Below are 20,151 nucleotides of genomic sequence, written 5' to 3'. Positions count from 1 at the left end.
GCGTATCGTGTACGGCGCGTCATCGTGAACCTTATTGCAATGCACGAAGAAAATTGGGCTGTAGCCGCACGCGCACGCTCTGGTAACGTGTTTCGAGACCAAAGCCTTAACAAGACGTTAGTATTTTTGAAAAGGATCTTCATTGAATTTCAAAATCCTGGTGACAACACCAAATTGTAACTGTCCTCTGTTATACAGGAATAAAGGGCAGCAGGCATAGGCATAGTATAGGTGCATAGACTGAAGCAGGGCACTCGCAGGAAACACGCAGGATCTCTTTTTTGGCAAATTAAGAATTACTAAATCCTGGTCACGGCACCAACCTGTAACGAGCGACACTCAATAGTTGTCAAAGGAAAATTAGCTACTTTGTATGACCTAATTTCATTGCTTTTTAGTGTATTGGAACTTTTATGTATGTAGCCATGCACAGTGGCGTGCACTTCATAAAGGCAAAAAGGCACTGCCTACCCTACTATAATTCCGATGTCTATCCTCTTAAACTACTTAATTTAATTTATACTTGATCGTACTATCAGTAATCAATATAACTTAAAACATTCTAAAATTTAATAAGCGCTCCATCTACCGGTTAAGCATTGTCATCAAGTCATCATCTATAATTCGACGCGACGAAGTTTACACCACGCGGCACTAGCGCCGCTACGTGCCTTGCACGGCAAAGACAGAAAACATTTCCGTCTAAATCTTTCTATGTGTGCCTTCGTCGTTACGCGGTTACAGTGTAGTGGGCCTTCCTATAAGTACGAGCACACAATTATACAAGTAACGCACACATTTAGACGCAATAGGCAGTGTCTTTCGTACCAAACCTAAACGATGATGGCCGAAAGTTTCCGACTAGTTCCGATGTTTACGTGACTATTTTAAAAAGTAGCATTTGCTATGGTAATTTAGTGCAAATACGAGACTATTTTTTTATTCGTTTACAGTATTTGGGTAAGTTTATTTACATTTTTTATTCGGTCGCCATTGTTTGTTTGTTTTGGTGAGTTTATGTGATAACAGTTGCCGGCAATTATAAAGTGCGATTAGTGAAAAAATGGATAATTTTAACTGTGATAGTTGTACGGTGGGTGTGTGTGTGCAAACTATTAAAAATGATGCGTTTTCAAAGCTTTCGTTTAGCCAAAAAAAACAAGTAATTGAAAAGGGCCGGTTTACAGCGGAATTACAACTAACGCAGACAAGTGGGAAAGTAACTCGCAAGTTCAATCATAAACAATACGATTCCTACTCGTGGCTTACGGGTTGCGCCCATAGCAATCGTCTGTTTTGTTTCCCGTGCTTGTTGTTTTCTAAGAGTAAAACGGTATGGAATGACGCGGGTTATGTCGATCTTCATAACTTTTCAACGGCAGTAAAAAAACATGACCAATCAGACAAACACTTAGAAGCTTCTCTTCAATTTCACACGTTTGGAAAAAATCGAATCGAGACGCGATTAAATGCCCAAATAAAAATAGACATCGACAGACATAACGCAAAGGTCGATCGAAATCGAAATATTTTTCAGAGGCTCATTGACATTGTTTGCTTCTTGGGAAAGCAAGAGCTCGCATTTCGCGGACATGACGAATCCGAATCGTCGGTTAATAAAGGTAATTATTTAGAGATGGTCGAATTGCTGGCTAAATATGACGGCGTTTTAGAAAACCACCTGCAAAATTCGACTAGCTCATTTACGGGTTTATCTAATCGAATTCAAAATGATCTAATTTCTAGTGTAGCGTCTGTGTTGAATGAAACGATAAAACGGCAAATAGCTGCCACTGATTTTGTTGCTGTGATGGTTGATGAAACTCCCGATGTAAGCGGAAAGGAACAACTGGTAGTAATTTTGAGATATTTTCACAAGTCGGAAGTGTATGACCGATTCATCAAATATGTCGACGTGAGTTCCGACCGCACCGCGCCAACTTTAAGCAGTATCATACTACAGATTCTGGCAGAGTTTGATTGTTTGTCGAAATTGATAGCTCAGACATACGATGGTGCCGCTGTGTTGTCGTCTGAACTCAATGGCGTTCAGTCATTGGTTCGTGAGCAAATTCAATGTCCTCTTGCTCTGTATGTCTGGTGTTCTGCCCATGTTCTCAATTTGGTACTTTCAAAATCCTGTGAACGTATTCTTGAAACTAAACGTTTTTTTAATGTAATTAAGACGTTAGGCAATTTTTTTCACAGCAGTACCAAAAGACAAGACCATTACAATAAAATGGCAGACTTAAAAAAATTGCCTCGCGTTGCCGACACACGTTGGACATATAATTCACGTACCGTAAACGTCATATACAATTCTTGTCCACATCTGATTAACATGTTGGAGGATATGGCAGAAAACGAAAACACCTGGGACGGCGACACATTGTGTCAAGTATCATCATTCTTGCACAATTTAAAAGAGTTTGAATTTGAGTTTTTACTCCGTATATTTAACGAAATTTTCGCAGAAACGGATATACTTTACAACATCATTCAAAAAAAGACGTCCGATGTGGGTTATTGCGTAAAAAAAATAAACGAATTCGAAGCATTCCTGCAATCATTTCGATCGAAATTCGATTCAATTTTCGAAGACGTTAAAAAAATAACCGGGCCACCAAAGCGAAAACGCAACGTTGCAGATGCAAAAACGAATTTTAAAAGAATTTTTGTCGAAATCGTAGACAATATATATAACGAGTGCCATGACCGTTACCGCAACATGAAAAATTTGAAATTTTTTCAGTTACTATCCTGCGAAAATTTCACAAAATATAACGAGAACTTTCCCACCGGTATAGTTAATGATTTTGTCAACGAATACAAAGCATTCAGTTTCAACGTAGACCGCCTGATAAATGAGCTTAAATGTATATATAAAACCGACGATTTTAACGATATGAGCACCTACAATATAATACAACATTTTGACGAATACGGATTAAATGCAGTTTTTCCTGAAGTCCTTCGACTGGCCAAATTAATTGTCACTGTTCCCGCAAGCAGCGCTTCCACAGAAAGGTCGTTCTCAGCGCTCAAACGCATTCACACATACTTGAGAAACACGCAGGGTCAGCAGCGACTGACCGACCTGTCGAAAATTTCAATCGAGAAATCGCTGTTAGCGGAAATTAAACGGCTTCCCAACTTTTACGACTCCATTTTGCAAATATATTTACAGAAAGACAGGCCAGTAGATTTAATATACAAATAATTAATTAACTTCCCATACTTCACAGCTCCCTCTAGTATTTTGGTCATTATTTTATAAAAAAATCTCTAATTAAACTTCCGACGCGTACACACACACACTACTGAATAACTTTAATTTAATAACAAAAAATCATGAAACCACCAAAGAAAAATGCCGAAAGGCCACTTTGATTATCCGTAAATTGATATGTCCATAAAATCAATCAGTCTTCGGATATTTGACGTGGTTAATTATTAGGTACGTCATTATTAACCGACTTGACAACAAAATGAAAACCATCACGCAATTCTTTTGGTAAGTTAGTAGCTCCCATTTTTTTTGCCTACCCAGTCTCAAATCTCTGTGCACGCTACTGGCCATGCAACAAAGGGAAGCGTAGGATTATATACTAAAGGCCACTTGCACCATCCCGCTAACCCGGTGTTAAGCGGTTAAACTGTTAACCCAACGTCAAATTGTACCGGTAACCATGGAAACTCCAGGTTTTAGCGGTTAACCCCGGGTTAGGGGATGGTGCAAGTGGCGCTTAGACGACTAACTACTACTCTGCTACTACTCTGTTTTTTTAAAGGAATAAAGGGCAAGGATAGGATTATATACATAGCCTAAAGCAGGGCATGCAGACGCGGGAAACACAACCACCTTGACTGAGGCGCATCCGATGCCAGTTAGTTGTTCAGGGATATGCCGTGATTCGCCCGTCATCACGTCTATTGCTGTCTGTCGGAGCGCGTCCTTGAATGTTGATAGGTAGTATCTGAAACAAAGGGTTGATATTCAAGAGAAGTATAATTAATTTGTTTGATAATTTTGTAAATTATTTGAGCATTATAAGGTAATACCATAAAAAAGAAATCACTCTGAAGTAAATTTATTACGGTAGGTAATAAAACCGCTCAGCCTGTTACATAATACAATTGAAGTTTTAGCATATTAAGTCATAATTATGTCAATATGAATGTTATTGCAATCCGATTGATAATGGAATTATTTAGATTTATAATTAGAATTGTGATTGTTTAACATATTAATATTGAAAAAGCCAATTAAATAAATTAATAGTTTATCGACTCAACACGAGCTTAATGATTATTTGATAAAGCTGGTGTTTTAGAATAGAAATATTCACAAATAGAAACACAATTGCGAGAAGGGAGGTCAAAAACAATTGTTAATAAGCGAAAACAAACACTAGCTAGCCATAACCAAATTTAAATTGACAGCTTAGTTTCAGAACTGCAATCCTTTCAAAGTTACCGACGTAGTGCATAATTGTTTTCCATCGTATTTTCTCGGAAACGTTCGTATTTGTCATGCTACTTCAGTCAACGTCAGCACTTTTTGTACCGAGACTGAAGTAGCAAAACACCTTCGTACGTTTCCGTGAAAATACGTTGGAAAATAATTATGCACTACATCTGTAATTATGTACTTGTTAAGGTATCAGTCATTTAATCTTATTGTAATTTAACACCAAAAAAGTACTTACAGATTAACCCATTAGCGCCCATTGCACCCACTTGGGTACACCTGGGCTACGTCGTTTGATTTGTTTTTCTACTGTACTTTACAGCATTAGAAAAATGGTTGATTCCCAAATGTGGGTGTAGGCGCTAATGGGTTCAAATTTCAATAGACAGATAAATTTAATTGTGCGCATAGTGCATTGTAGTATATTTTTGAAAACTGGACACTGGAAATGTTCATCGAAAAACGGCAATTCAGAAACCAAGCTAAACTGACCTCCCTAATCCATACGCAATCTCCACAGACAAGAGCTCCTGCGCCAATAGCTGCCCGAAATAACTCGGGACCAATTCTAACTTCGGTCGATTCGTGTCCATTTCAACGACCATAAGGCTGGCCGTTTTAAAATCGCGCCACACGCTGTCGTGCTCGTCTATGGTCGCGTAGTTTATGGGCTGCCCTAGAGCGATGTCTATGGCGCATTGAGTCATCGCGTCGCTAAAATGGCGGATCACGAATCTGCCAGGAGAAAAGGCCCGTCATGCCGTTCTTTTTTGCAAAATAATGTGTATGCAGAGACTATTATGTCAATGCCAACCGGGTACATAATAGTTTGAATATTCATAAGAATATTTGCTACGAATAATAATTACCTGCTGGCAGAATTCATTCCATCTTTCATCATGCCCGTAAATTTTCTTTCGCCCGTTCGCGTGTAATCTCCCTGTATAATAAAAAAATATTAATAGGTGGCATCTAATAAAAAAAAAAACTGTAATACTTCAGGAAATATATACTTAATTGATGGTGACTTTTTGGTTGCTTTAAGACACTCGGTACATAATGGCTCAGGGCTCAGAGTAGAAAAAAAAACGTAAAAATTACCGAACACAGTAAATGAATTTAGTCTAGTAATGCTGAATTAACTACAAATTAAGATTATTGAAGACGTGTTAAACGACCATAAATATGTGTTCATAATGTTCATATACTAGTGAGAATCTTAGCCGTTTACTCTAAAATTTTCCACACCATGCCGTTGTAAAAGAATATTGAGACACCACCAAAATCCGCGCGGTTTATTAAGATGATTAAAGATGTGTTAAACGACCATAAGTATGTGTTCAGATACTAGTGAGAAATTGAGAATTTCGACGCATAAGCAAAGGCATCTCAACACAACGTCAACTAAGGTAACCGAATAAATAATAGTACTACCGTACAGAAAGGAAACTTCCTACAAAACCGAAGTTTGACAGGTTCAGGGTCAAATCATACTGTCCCTTTGTAATATATGGCACTATAGCCCTTTCGGAAATTTAGGGTTGTCAAAATTCCAGTCATATCTGTGGTCGAGTACGCAAAGGGACGTCAAGTTCTGTCAACACTAATAATTGCTCGGAGCAATGCTGAGCCGAACGGAGCCCAGTTTGGCCGAAGGGAGGAGTTTCGCACCCCTGCTAAGTAGTAAAAATTGTAATTCACTGAAAACCTCACTGGATCTACAACTTGACTATGACTGTACCTTGAGCGCCTTAGTTCCAGCATACTGCCTAGACAGTATGTCTCCATTATCAGCCCACTGCGTGAGGAAAGCGTTGCGCAGCGCGGGCGGCAGGCCGCTGCCCGGCGCCCCCAGCCCGAGGCGGCACAGCTGGAGCTCCAACACGTACTTGGCTATGGCTGTCTGTGGATGAAACATAAATTAGTAAGGGCCGCTTGCACCATCCGACTAACCCGGGGTTAACCGGTTAAACCTGGAGTTACCATGGTTGCCAGTACAATTTGACACTGGGTTAGTGGGATGGTGCCAGTGGGCCTAAGGCTATTGAACGAATGCAAGTGCGAAGTCGTACGTTCAGATGGTTGCCTTGCTGGATTAAGTATACGGATTTTTTTTCCGCTAGTACAAAAAGCTGTCAGAGTGTAAATAGTATTTATACATATGTTTATATTATATATATATCGTCGTCTAGTACCCACAACACAAGCCTTATTGAGCTTACTGTGGAAAATTGTCCCATAATATTTATTTATATTGAATAATGACAGGGATTTTATCCAATACAGATAGAAGAGTGAGTTTTAGGAATTAAAAGCAAAACGAGGAATTTAAAAGTGAAATACTCATACTAATGAGCGAAATTTGCATCAGTGCAACAAGGGAATTTTAAACCGAATAATGAGCGTAAGCGAATTTAGTGAATGATAGTGTGTAGTGAGAAATTTCTAAGCGGAATCATAAACTCAACGATTGATTTTCAGTCTACAGTCAGCAGTAGAAGTTTCGAAGCGGGCAAGGTGTTCAAAATGATTTTGACGGGACTTTATTGTTAAGAGAATAAGAGCGTGTCAAGGTAATTTTGAACACCTCGCCCGCTTAGCAATTTCTGCTGCTGACTGTACAACTGTCATAGAGTTGAACCAACAGCATCTACAACGATTTTGATAGCACACGCAGTGCAAGTGTTATTTTAAACGTCAAACTTCTATGAAATTATGACGTATAAATGACACTAGCACTGCGTGTGTTATCAAAACCGTTGCAGACTTCTCTCGGTCTGACTCCAAATACCTGTACTACGTTCGTGCGGTCCAGGCAGTCAATACAGTTGACCCGAAATACACCAGTTTGACTGCAGATGAGCCCGCGGTCGTCGCGCCAGCAGAATCGCATCTCGTTGATGATTTCAACCAGCGCGTTAATGAGGATACTGACATTCTCGTAGTGCATACCACGGCTGAAAAGTCAATATAAAAAAATTGCAGAATTATATAATTACAGTAAAGTATTCTGTGAGCGCTGGTGGCCTGGCGGTAAGAGCGTGCGAATTTCAACCCGGAGGTCGCGAGTTCAAACCCCGGCTCGTACCAATGAGTTTTTCGGAACTTATGTACGATATATCATTTGATATTTACGAGTCGATTTTCGGTGAAGGAAAACATCGCGAGGAAACCGGACTAATCCCAATAAGGCCTAGTTTCCCCTCTGGGTTGGAAGGTCAGATGGCAGTTGCTTTCGTAAAATCTAGTGCCTACGTCAATTCTTGGGATTAGTTGTCAAGCGGTCCCCAGGCTCTTATGAGCCGTGGGAAAATGCCGGGATAACGCGAGGAAAAAGAAGAGTATTCTGTACGGAGGAGAACTGCTTCAGATTCGCGCTAAAGTAATTTCGCTGTGTTCATAATCTTATCTCCTAAAATGTTTCTTAGGGAGTCTCCCGACATATTTTTTATACCTTCATAAGTTGCTTATTAAGTTGAATTCTATTGGCGTTATTCATAAACGTGTTACTGGCCTGAATTAGCTATGAATTTTAGTCTGTATCTGTCATTTTGACTTATGTATTTGTAAGAAAGGGATAAAATATAATTTAACTATATCAGGCCCGTAAAGTTTTTTTCACCTCAGCAGCTCGAACAAGGGTACTTTGCTTCTTAAAAACAGTGAGCAAAATGCGATTTTGATCACTAAGTAAGACAAAATGACATTCAAGTGACCTTTATAGTGAAATGTCATTTCAACATGCGGGGTCTAATACAAGTTCGAAATAAATTTAAAAGTGGAAAAATTACTGTCTTTAGTGAGACTTGAACTCACGACCCCTGGATTTTTGAGTTCAAGTCAGTAATTTTTCCACTTTTAAATTTATTCTAAGCTTAATAGCATCGTTCGCAGACGTTTCTGTTTGTTAAAAAAATTAAAGTTCGAAATACTTCGATTCTATTATCTTTGTCCTTTTCACACTGTTAGCAAAAAGAAACAGACAAAAAAGTTAAAACGACATTCAACGGTATATTGAGGGTTTATAATAGAACCCCGAAAACTTCAGACCGCGTCGTTCGAAACCACGTATTAATTGATAAAAACTTTACTGTACAATTAAAATAATGAACTCAAAAAATACACAGATTATCACGCTAAATTTATTATTTTACTTTTAAGAATTTCTACCATAGTTGACAAATACTACGTATCCGCAATTCGGACCGCATCTTAAAACGTATTTAAAAAAAAAAGTTTTCGATTGAAATATCAGTTGATGTTCGTTATTTCCATATTATTTTACTGAAATTTATTATTACGTTTTGTGTTTGTGTTCGCTTGCGGTAATTAAACTTAATTGTTTGTATAAATTAAGAAAACATGAGTGCAAGTATTAAAGTGATGAAGAAGGATTACATTTTTCAAGTTGTCTAATAGGTATGTTCGCACTGCTCAGGTGAAAATTTTTGTGTACTACACGAGATCAAAGTTATTTACATCTCGTGCGCTTTTGAGTCCCTTACTACGCTCAAGAATCTTTCGCTTGCAAGGGACTCAAGCAAGAAATATCAAACTTTGATCTCTTGTTGTACAAATAACTAATGAATAAGGGGGTATATGTTGCGTGTCCTAATTAGGCAGGTACTTACCAAGCCTCATGGAAGTCAAAAGTAGCATATATAAGGTCCGGGCTGTTATACTTTAAAACGTGTTCTCCATAGGCCTCAAAAATAACCCGCTCGCGGCCTTGTTGTTCGACTAGGTTAACTATGCAGACTTGCTTGTATAGCTTCAGTTCTTCGTTGAAGTGCTTTTTAAAGGCTTCTTGTGTTTCTTCTTCGCCTGAAATGAATGTTAAAAAAATATCAATCAATTACATACATACATGTTTTGCAATGATTTTGTATAAAAACACTTTCACTATTGAGCGAATATTCAGCATTTTACGAGGCTTCTTCGTTATATTGCTAACAGTAAACTATGTACAGTCGCCATCATATATATCGGTGCGGCCAAGGTGCTCACAAATATCTGAACACGCCTCTATTGTCAAGGCGTTAGAGTGCGCGTTCAGATATTTTTGAGCACCTCGGCCGTTCCGATATATCTCATGGCGACTGCAGAAACAAAATATTAAAGCACTATAAATGGTATTTTCATACATACCCTTGTCTAGACGAGGTGGGGGTCTGAATTTGTACTCTGGCTGACTCCAGAAAATAGGGACCGAACCTCGAACCTGTAAACAAGTCATATGACATATATACATATCTTCATTACATAACTAGTAGTTATAACTTAACCCGTAACCGGAACCGGAAGTAGCTGGTAGTTTTAATCAAAACAGTTAGTCTTAAATGTAAAAGAAAATTTGAATTTCGCGCCTTTTTCTACTTACAAACTTGATTGACCGGCTATACATGGTTAATACAAATTTATATCTGAAAAATGTAGTGACGTAATATAAAATAAGGAAAGTAATGTACCCACCAGGGCGTATCGGTTTGAGTTTAATTTTAGTGTACAAACAGCAACACTCCTCACTGTACATGGGTGGACCTTATCATAAAAGGCATAAGGTCCACCGATGTACAGTCAACAGTGCGGGCGATGGTACTATTACGCAACCGTATGGTTAGACAATTTTCCTTTCACTCGGTCGTTCACTTTTATCTCTTACTGTACGTTTTGCTGACATCAGTCCAAAATCTCAGAATTACTGTATTAAAGTACCTAAGTAACTTTCGTTTGAGCGAATTAACGCCAAAAAGATTTACAGCTGCGCAAAATGAAACTCAAAACATGTTAAGTAAGTATTAACATATGTATTAAACAAAATTCGTATTTTCATCACACTCGCTCAGTAAATGTGGAATTGCACGCAAGTTTAGCGGGAGTTATAGAAAAAGCGTTCTCCCTAGGGAGTTATGAAGTTTCTAGTGCCATAATTAACAGTTTTTTGTCTTTATACTTAATTTGTGTATCGCAAGTGTGATGAAAAACATTGTGTGTAACTCGGGGCGTAATAATATTGCAAACGAGAGTAAGTTAAATCGCGACGGCTTGCCGGAGCGATTTAACATACTCTCGTTTGCAATATTCAACTTACGCCCCATGTTGCACAATGTACTATTGTTTGCAAAGCCGCTTGAAGTAGACAATTAACATTTCCTCATTTAGCCTAATTTCAGTAATCTCACTAATGTCATGTAAGTAATTTAGTTACAATAATTGGGTACTTTCCTCTACTTAAAATAAATTATTTCACCCCGTGCACGCTGATTTGACTAGTAGGAAAGTAGCCAATAGGGAATATCACGCGATAAATCTCTGCGTAGAGAGCGCTACCAGCACAAACAGAGGACCTACTGCGAAACACGAAAATCGAAATTTCGTTATCTGCCTCTCTATCACTATTGCATATTCGAGCGATAGAGGCAAATTCCATTTGGGGTAGAAAGCTTCTAAGTCGTCTCGCCAACTCCTTTTCGGTCTGCCTGCCCCGGCCTGCGCTGTCTAGTGTGTTACGTGGGTCCCAGTAACCAAAAAGAATAGATAGTATAGAGGGGTCCTGTCATTGTAAATTTTGTAGTCACTGTAAATTTACTGCCATCTATCGACACACGACTAAAACTCAAAATGAAAACGTATAAAGTTATCGAAAAATGTATATATATGGATAAATGATTTTATTATTTTTATATCATTTTGATCCATGTTCATTCACTGATATCTATGTGTTAAAATTGTTAAATATGAAACGGTGTCGTCACGCCATCTAGCCGAGGATAGGCTAAAGGTGTGTGCGCCATCTATTCGAGAATGGCTTTTACTTGAATTCCGAGGCACGTTTTTTCCTTAGACTTTATTCGTCTTATACGAAGTTACATATGTCTTTGCAGTAACCAAAAGCTTTGTAATAATCCGACGGAGTATAATGAACGCACCTGCACAAAAGAAGCCCTATGGATGCTGTCAGAGCACATGATGGAGACGATCTGCTCAGTCTCCACGTAGTTGGCGACATGGCCTTCGGGTTCGATTCCGCGTCGATTGTACCTGCAATCCAACATTTTTCCTATCGGTTAGGTAAGGAAGAAATTAAGCGGTCAATTAGGCGCTGTGGTTTTCTTGAGGGATAACAGAAAGAGTTCTTCAAAACCGGCCAAGCGGCAACAGAAATACATCTGTGAAAATTTCAACTGTCTAGCTATCACGATTCATGAGATACAGCCTGGTGACAGACAGACGGACGGACAGTGGAGTCTTAGTGATACGGTCCCGTTTTTACCCTTTGGGTACGGAACCCTAAAAAGAAATGTATAGATTTTTAATGGCGCAAGTGATTTCTAACGTTTGCAGGTGTCCGTAGGCTCGACCGCTATTTAGGATAAGAGGACGAATCCTTGGATGTTAGGTGACTCCATGTCGAGAGCTCCTCTCTTCCCTTCTATATAGTACACAAATGAGACAGAGTTTAACAGACTCACATAGTCCCAGCTTGGTATCTCGAGCGCCGCGTTATAACACCCAGCCAGCGTAAAGGTTTCATCGCAAGAACCGCCGCTGGATAGAGACTCCGTGTTGAGGGGGTTCGCGTCCGCTGGTTCGACCGCTATTTGGGATAAGTGATAAATGGACGAACCCTTGGATGATAGGGTGACTCCATGTTGAGAGCTCCCCTCTTCTCCTCTCTCTATTGTCTACAAAAGAGACAGAGTGTAACAGACTTACCTAGTCCCAGCCTGGTATCTCGAACGCCGCGATATAACGCCCAGCGTAAAGGTTTCATCGCAAGACCCCCCGCTCGATAACGACTCCGTGTTGAGGGGGTTCGCGTCCGCTGGCTCTACCGCTATTTGGGATAAGTGGACGAATCCTTGGATGATGGGTAGGACCCATTCGTCGCAGTGAGGGCTCTGAAACAAGGAATTTAATTATAGATTAGAATACAATGAGTGCGCACCGTAAAACGAAATTAAGCACTAGTTTTCTCATTAATATCGCCACGAAATATGGCAAAAAATGTACTGAATTAATAGTCGCCTAGGGACGATTTGCGCATAACCGAACCCAAGGACATAAACATAAATTCATATATTTTCTAAAAGGAAGAGTTAAAAGATGACTGTTTTTTTTTAGTTTCAGGCATATTTATTAGGTAAACAAAAATAATAATTAATTCATAACAAGTAATATTACGCGGTAATTTAATGAAATACAAATACATGTTCACTAACGTCCCTCTTTTTCTAGTTCTGGGTACGAGTATCACAGGAATGCGTCGTCTCTTCTCCCTAGATGGTAGAATTACGTTCTCTGCTTAGGAAAACATATACAGGCTGAATAAATACAAAAAAAATCTGCTGTCTTTTAAATTTCGGCGAACCATTATCGGCCGAATTCGTACTTTAAGATTACGTCATTTATTACGGCTAGATACGATATGGATCAGATATTTCAGTGTCAAGAGTGACTTTTCTTCAAAAAACGTCACTTTTGACACTGACATATCTAATCCATAACGCATCTAGCCGTAATATTTGACGTATCTTAAAGTGCGAATCCGGCAGTAGGTATGTCAAGTTTTCTATGGAACAGAAGATTTTTTTCTCGCGTTTTCAGGTTTATAGCTATAGCCCTATCTCCCCATAATAAAAGTTGTTCAGTATGACCTATATATTGTACCCCTCTAACTCCTCTAAGTATGGTCAGACATATCACATAACAAAATCACTCTGTACGAATGACGCATGAAGGTAGGTATAACATCAGTTTAAAGTTCCATTTAAAACGGAGCGTGATCGCTCTACGGATTTCTCCTCCGCCCTTGACACACTCCAGTTTCCGGTCACGGGTCAAGTGTAAAAATGTTCATATGAGTTTCAATCTTAACTCAAAGATGGAAGGTCTAAAATGCGTACATACACGGGGCATATGAGTTCGACTTTGAAATAGTTATTTACGATACAAGTGCGGGAAAGAGGAAATTCGAAACGAGTGGTGATAAATTAAAACACGACCGAAGGGAGTGTTTTAAATCGACACGAGTTGCGAATTACCTATTCGCACGTGTATCGTACAACGTTTTACAGTACATATGGCCCTTTAAACTTTTGACATCGCACGAAAAGTGCTATTTTACGCAGTAGTTTTTATTTTGATAGAATTCGAATCTTATCCCCTAGACGTAAAACGCAAGTTTTAAAACGTGTCAATGTATGAGCATATGACGTGACTATGTACCTATAACTGGTCTGCCAATAGTCTTAAATCATAGTATAATGGTTTGTGCGCTAATTCTGACACTGCTCACTAAGATGGGTATCACACATAGTCTAATAAAACATGGTCTTCCATTCCCAGAGTGACACGGGGCTACGTCACAACAACATGGCCGCTATATATAGCGCTATCGCATATTATCATATAGCGCTGTCGCATGATGACGTAAGCCCGTGTCAGTTAGGTGACCTAGAAAAGACGGGAATGGAGTACCAGGCGGAGTATATTATTATACCATGGGTATCACACTCAAAGAATATAATACTCACTAGGAGAAGAACGGTAACTCCATACAAAAAAATGTCCCCAACCGTTTATACGTTTATACTAGTGGCGCCGTCTTTGTGTACCAATGGAACTAAAGTTGACAACCGGTTTAGCCTGGCGGGTATTGGTAGGTATAGGTAGTAATTCTGTTGATAAACATATTTGTTATCTTCATATCACGAAATATATGAAAGATGCAAATATTACCCCTTGTTTGTGGTATTATCAATTGATTTAAATAAAAGGCATATTTATGTTTATAACATTGTATTATTTTATTTATTCAAAAAATGTTTTACATATAGAAATATACACTGAAAATTAAACCGTGACAACTTAATAAAAAAATAGACGTTAATAGAGCGCATTCACAAAGTTTTCAGTATAATAATATATACTGAAAACTTTAGGCATGCCTACCTATTACACTTTACACACACAGATACACTACACTTTACACACGGCATGTACACAGATTTCCAACTTGTATTCATACATTTCTTCACGGTTAATTAATACGCTTTCCAAATGCGTTATGACGCGGTTCCTTCTGAACCCACTAAAGCTATGAATTTCACTCAAATATGTATCTTCAACAGCCGTTGCTCCGCATTTAGCACATTTTCTATGTGCATTGCTGTAAACCATGTAGGTACAGACTTACAGAGTCTTAAGAGGTAGTACCGCTACGTTGTACTTATTATTTAAAGATTTAATAAATAAAATTTTCGTTATGAACTTTAACCACAGCAGTTGGACAGAGTCATTGACAATAGTACATTATTGTCGAGGCTCGGAAGTAGCTACTTGCAGGCTGAGGATTCGTTTTAAACGGACGACCTTGGGAGTCCGTTTAATTGAATCCGAAGCCAGCAAGTAGCCTTCCAGCCGAGTCATATATAGTGCTTTTCTCAAAAATGGTGCAAGAAATATAAATATCATAGAAATATTTTACAAAAGCAACTTTCTTACGTATATATTTTCACAGAAAAAAGTAGAAACAATTGAAAAAATTAGCTTTGCCGCCTTTTTATTTTTTTAATAAAAAAATAAAAGTGTATTTTTCTGCCGAAAATACGCCAACCTATTTGAGACAGCTAAATAGTCGCGGTACTAATCATCTGTTTGGCTGTTTAATGGGCCTGTGCCTTCATTTGATATGGCCATTTCAACTTTTAAAAAGTTTGGAACTCGACAAATAATGGAATTTGTATGAAACATTGCAGTCCCAAAATCGAGACTGCAATGTTTTTAACTTTTTAATTTTTGACTGACCATAAACTACGCGCTTCGCAACCTATTTTTTAAACGGCAAAGTCGACTTTGCCGTCCATTTTTGAGAAAATATATTTTATTATTATGGTGGGTAGACGTACCTACCCTCCATATATTTTATGAACATTGATAAAGACAGTTGGAAGCAAATATTCATTATAAAACTTAATCGCGTGTAGTTAAGTTTTATGTGTTTTAAGTCCCGTTTTATGATTAATAATGTAAAAAAAATCGTGAAAATTTAAATTTCAGTTGGGAGCAATGTTGCTGTACAAAAATGTTTTTATTTTGATTACTGGCAAGTTTTTCTAGGAGGCCAAAGCACACATAGAAGCTTCAGGCGCATACATGCGCAATTATTTGGGGACATAACTTTCTTAGGAAGTGAACAGGGCCCAGTTTTATAAAGTTACAAGTTACAAGTGTACAGGCGTTTACTGGCAACACTTGCTCCGTTTTTTACAATTTGCGTTTTATAAAAGTACTGTGTTACAATTTTACAGGTTACAGGTACAAGTGCCTGTAGCTCAACCATAGACGAAAATATGGGAGTTTAATAGTTTTAAACTCATAATCGAACAAGCGTTTTATAAAAATATTGTAAATTACAAGTGTAGATTGGTACACTTGTAACAAAAACTGACATACGTCTTGAGTCCTGTAATTCTTAAGTTTTAATTAAAATTATTCGTTTTCTGAGCGATTTTAAACTTTACTCTTTATTGTTAGGCACCAACGCGAACGATTTTGCCAGGGCATGCATACTTTTCCATGCACTGACCTTATCAGTTTTTGTTAATGTATCTGAAGTATATTATAGTAAATAGGAAATAAAGTGGCAATATGTTTGATATTGATTTTATTGATGATATCGTTTTATTTTATCTACTAGGAAACGGAAAGGGATTGGTGCCGATATTTGTCGTTGATTTATTAGCATTCGTCTCTTTATTTAAGTATAGTGCATTCACAATTCACATTATGGTAAAGTGTACTATTCATCATTTTCGATACACAGCGTACTTATCTTTGAGCCGCTATCGAAACGATACATTTTATAATGTAATGTGAAACAGTATTTATTTACTTATTAGGTAAATATTTCATGAAATCTAACTTAATCTGAATCTGAAAACGGCCCGAAAAGTATATCCTTGGCATCGAACACCGCTCTCAACCACTCGATTTTTCCTTCTTTTCTGGGCATTTTTCCAATAATTAATATTTTACAACAAACAATAACACAGCATTTAGTAGAGCGTGAGTAGAGCACAGAGTATCTATGACAGACATTTTTTTTTAAATAGTGATGTCCTTCACACCTGTAGATTTCACATGTAATCGAGATTGACCGTGGTTCTTTATAACTGTAATTATCTATGTGTATTTATAAAACACCTGTAGCCACAGTGTCTGTGCTGCCTGCTGGTTACTGCCTGTGTTCACAGTGCATTACAGGTGCCTGTAGCCTGTACTCTTGTAACCTGTAACTTGTAACTTTATAAAACTGGGCCCAGGCCTTGATCACACTTAAGCTGATCCGCACGCTACTCCAGTGTGAGCGAGACAGCGACATACATGCACGTATATAGCGGTGTCCCGTTCGCACGCCAAGCGGCGTGCGATATGAAACCAGCCTAAGCGGTCTAGGGCCCATTTCTCGAACGATATTAATATTAGTCTAATATTATTACTATGTTGTCATGGCAACCCATACGATTTGACAGTTCGTGGACTAATAATATTAGACTAATGTTGTTCGAGAAATGGGGCCCTGGAAGAGATCACTCTTTTAATATAAGGCTGTTTCGTTCGGTTAGTCTCTAATTTTAAACTCGGGTCCTTTTGTTTCAATTGTTTTCTTTCATGCAAGTTTAATAAAAAGTATTGTATGAATAAAGCCTGTACACTGTACAGCTTATCACTGATTAGGTGAAAATCATTGTTTATTTTCGTTGGGGTGTGTCATATTTCATAATAAGTTGGCTACAATACTACCTATTAATAAGATAATTTATTTATAACATATTTGCTGTTAGACTTTTTTTTAAATATGTTTGGGGTACCGGAACTAGAATTTAAGTGTATCATAGTATTGAGATTCAGCGAGGAAATGCTGCCAGTATCTTTGGCACTATGCCCCAGAGGCCCTTTAGACATAGACTTTTAGTTTTTTAAGTATTCGTTTTAGTTTTGTAGGTAGTTTTAATTGTAAGTTTATACTTATGTTGTAGGTAGATCATTGGTTAAATTACATTACAAACTAAAAAAAAACTAATTTAGACTTACATTGGCTTTTTAAATAAAATCATAAATTACAATTAATGCAAAATGAAAGTAAATCATTATACAAACGATAAAGAGGATATTGTTAGTTATATTACATACCTACATATATTTGATGTAGGTATGTAATTGCATAGCACCAAAGGAAAATTAAATGTGGTTAACACTGGATATTTTAATGTTTATTTTCCCAACAGACAATAAATACTAGAATTAATGATAGTTGTAATTGTTAAATACCAATAGGCTGCAACTATTTACCTTCTTGTAAATTACTACTTTGTGGTTAATATTCCTCAATTTATTTAAATTGAAATTATTAGCTTCTATACATGCATGTATGTTAATCTGAATAGCCGGGTCCACACAGAGCGAGCATACGCGCGAAGCAATTTCCTCGCGCACAAAACGGCCAGTGTAGACGTGCCTCGGCCGAGGCGGCGCGCGCGAGGCACGTCTACACTGTGTGTACCCGGCTAATGGCGAAATTAAAAACAAAGATTAGTAATTGATTGTAGAAGAAATGTTAAAGTCTAAGAAACAAAATGAATACCCCTGATTTAACAGCTGAAGGTTATGGCCCGGGACGGCGCCCATTTTTTTTTTGGTATTTGAATTGACAAATATCAACTTTTACCAACCAGAGTGACAATGATATACATAGCCATCACATGCTTTTAAAAAGCACCTAAGAATAAGACCCCCTGTTGTTACCTCTATTGTCTTTGTTTATGTTACTGTACATTTATTGTAAACTACGAGTATGTGAGGTGTGCAATAAAGAGTATTGTATTGTATTATTTTAGACTTTTTACATATCTTAGATCAGCGGTCGGCAACCTTTTAGCAGCCAAGGGCCACATAGTAATTAATGAAGTTAACGCGGGCCGCACTTTGTTAATATGTGTGACTTTATCAGACATTGTCTTTTGACAATATTACATACAATATAGCCAGGGGGGTTCCTGGTCCGCAAGTGAGAGGTTTGTCTGTTGCCGACCGCTGTCTTAGATAATCAATGAATTATTGTTAAAACAATTACTTTCCCTTACCTCTAAAGCAATGATATCTTTCAGCATATGTTTATTCCAGAAGAACCGATCATCCACATGTTTCCACCATCTCGTAATATCCGACACAGCTTTCGTCACCCCCTCCTCTGTTTCCAACACTTTCTCAATCTCATACTGCCGTTGAAGGGAGTTTGTCAAGTCCAGCGTCCGAGAGTAGTAGAAACTGTCAGTGTCATCAAATATTTTGTACAGCTCGTCAGTCAGGCGTTTTTCGAAACGTTCAGAGACTTTGGGGTCATATTGCTTCTTTACGGTGTGTTTGACCTGTATTAAAAAATATTATAACAGAATTTGACATGCATTGCAGTAAAAAAATATAATTTTTTGAGCATATGAGAGTTTTACTAAAGTATAAAATATTTTATAATTAAGGACAAAATGTTTTTTTTTTTTACATAAAATGTAAAATACATATAATGTAGTTTTTTTTTCCGCTAAAAATGCTTATCTTATCTTACAATGGGTATTTTTGTGTGAAAAGACAGCACATTAATTTACTATTAGTTGAACAATGCTTACTTCATTGAAAGCATTGCTTTACCTAGTGTGGCATCTTCAAAAGAGGTGGATACAGATTTCTAGTACCTATTTATTTTTAATATGGTGTGTATAATTTCATTGTTTTTCACAACCAATTTAAGATATTAAAATATATTGTTTTGGTTTCTGATGACTATGTTTTAAATAAATAGAACATAACATATAGTTTCAATGGTAATAAATCACGTCTTACTTGTGTAGCCGCTTGTTGCGTTGTCGTCTTAATAGTATTACTAACACTTTTCACCGCCCCCACAGTTTTATTTAGAAAAGCTGAATTTTCAAACAGCCGGGCCCCCATTTTCTTACTAGCACTCTTCGATCCCCCAGACGAACCATGCTTCGTACACGGAGACAACTGAACATCGTGGTTTGCGGCCCCAGAATTAAGAAAAGCAATAGACTTAATTTTGTATATTGTGTGGTGGAAATATATTTGGCCAACAGGTACTGCCTCTTTGATAATTATTAGCCGGGGTTCGTAGACGTTGGTATGCTCTACCAAACCGATAATGCCTTCTGTTATGCCTAGGCACTCTATATCTTCGATATCCGACAGATCCCATGCTGAAAAGAAAAACCTGAATTTAGACACCTTCCAAAGGCACAAAACATCGTAAACATTCATTATACTAGTTTCTAAAATAATAATTCATGCAAATATTTCATTATTCATATTTAATTTAGTTACATAAACAGCAAAAAAAGGAAAATAAAGTAATTAGAACACGTACCTGATCTGACTGAAAATTTCGCAGTAAACCGATTCCACCATAAACTTGACTCGTTTCTAACAAATATATAATACGATTCTGATCTAAATAATTCCATTTTTGTTCAATTTAATTCACGTCTTCTTCGTTTCTATTGAAATTCATTGTGTTTATTATTGTTGCAATTTGTAAGCGATTGACGTTTCAGAAAACTGAAAAGGGGAGGGGGCAGCTGATAGTTACGTTGGTGCCATTGATG

The 20,151-nt window shown here is 37.7% G+C and overlaps 1 protein-coding gene across 1 annotated transcript in view; it reads right to left on the bottom strand.

Annotated features, from left to right (window-relative positions):
* Positions 1–20,123, bottom strand: part of LOC134801098 (phosphatidylinositide phosphatase SAC2) — a 30,203-nt gene extending 10,080 nt beyond the window's left edge. The window contains exons 1-11 of the mRNA XM_063773618.1: positions 19,914–20,123; positions 19,373–19,746; positions 18,619–18,903; positions 12,188–12,372; positions 11,401–11,512; positions 9,620–9,692; positions 9,103–9,295; positions 7,263–7,428; positions 6,213–6,374; positions 5,341–5,411; positions 3,863–3,977 (exon numbers count right to left, since the gene is read on the bottom strand). Of these exons, the coding sequence (XP_063629688.1) occupies positions 3,863–3,977; positions 5,341–5,411; positions 6,213–6,374; positions 7,263–7,428; positions 9,103–9,295; positions 9,620–9,692; positions 11,401–11,512; positions 12,188–12,372; positions 18,619–18,903; positions 19,373–19,746; positions 19,914–20,010 (1,833 nt within the window). The 5' untranslated portion in view covers positions 20,011–20,123. The remainder of the gene's footprint in view (positions 1–3,862; positions 3,978–5,340; positions 5,412–6,212; positions 6,375–7,262; positions 7,429–9,102; positions 9,296–9,619; positions 9,693–11,400; positions 11,513–12,187; positions 12,373–18,618; positions 18,904–19,372; positions 19,747–19,913) is intronic.
* Between the last annotated feature and the right edge of the window lie 28 nt (positions 20,124–20,151).

This window comes from Cydia splendana, chromosome 21 (assembly GCF_910591565.1).
Source record: "Cydia splendana chromosome 21, ilCydSple1.2, whole genome shotgun sequence".
NCBI classification, from domain to species: Eukaryota; Metazoa; Arthropoda; class Insecta; order Lepidoptera; family Tortricidae; genus Cydia; species Cydia splendana.
Note: the sequence above shows the minus strand (reverse complement) of the source record. Positions and strands in the feature narration are given on the sequence as shown.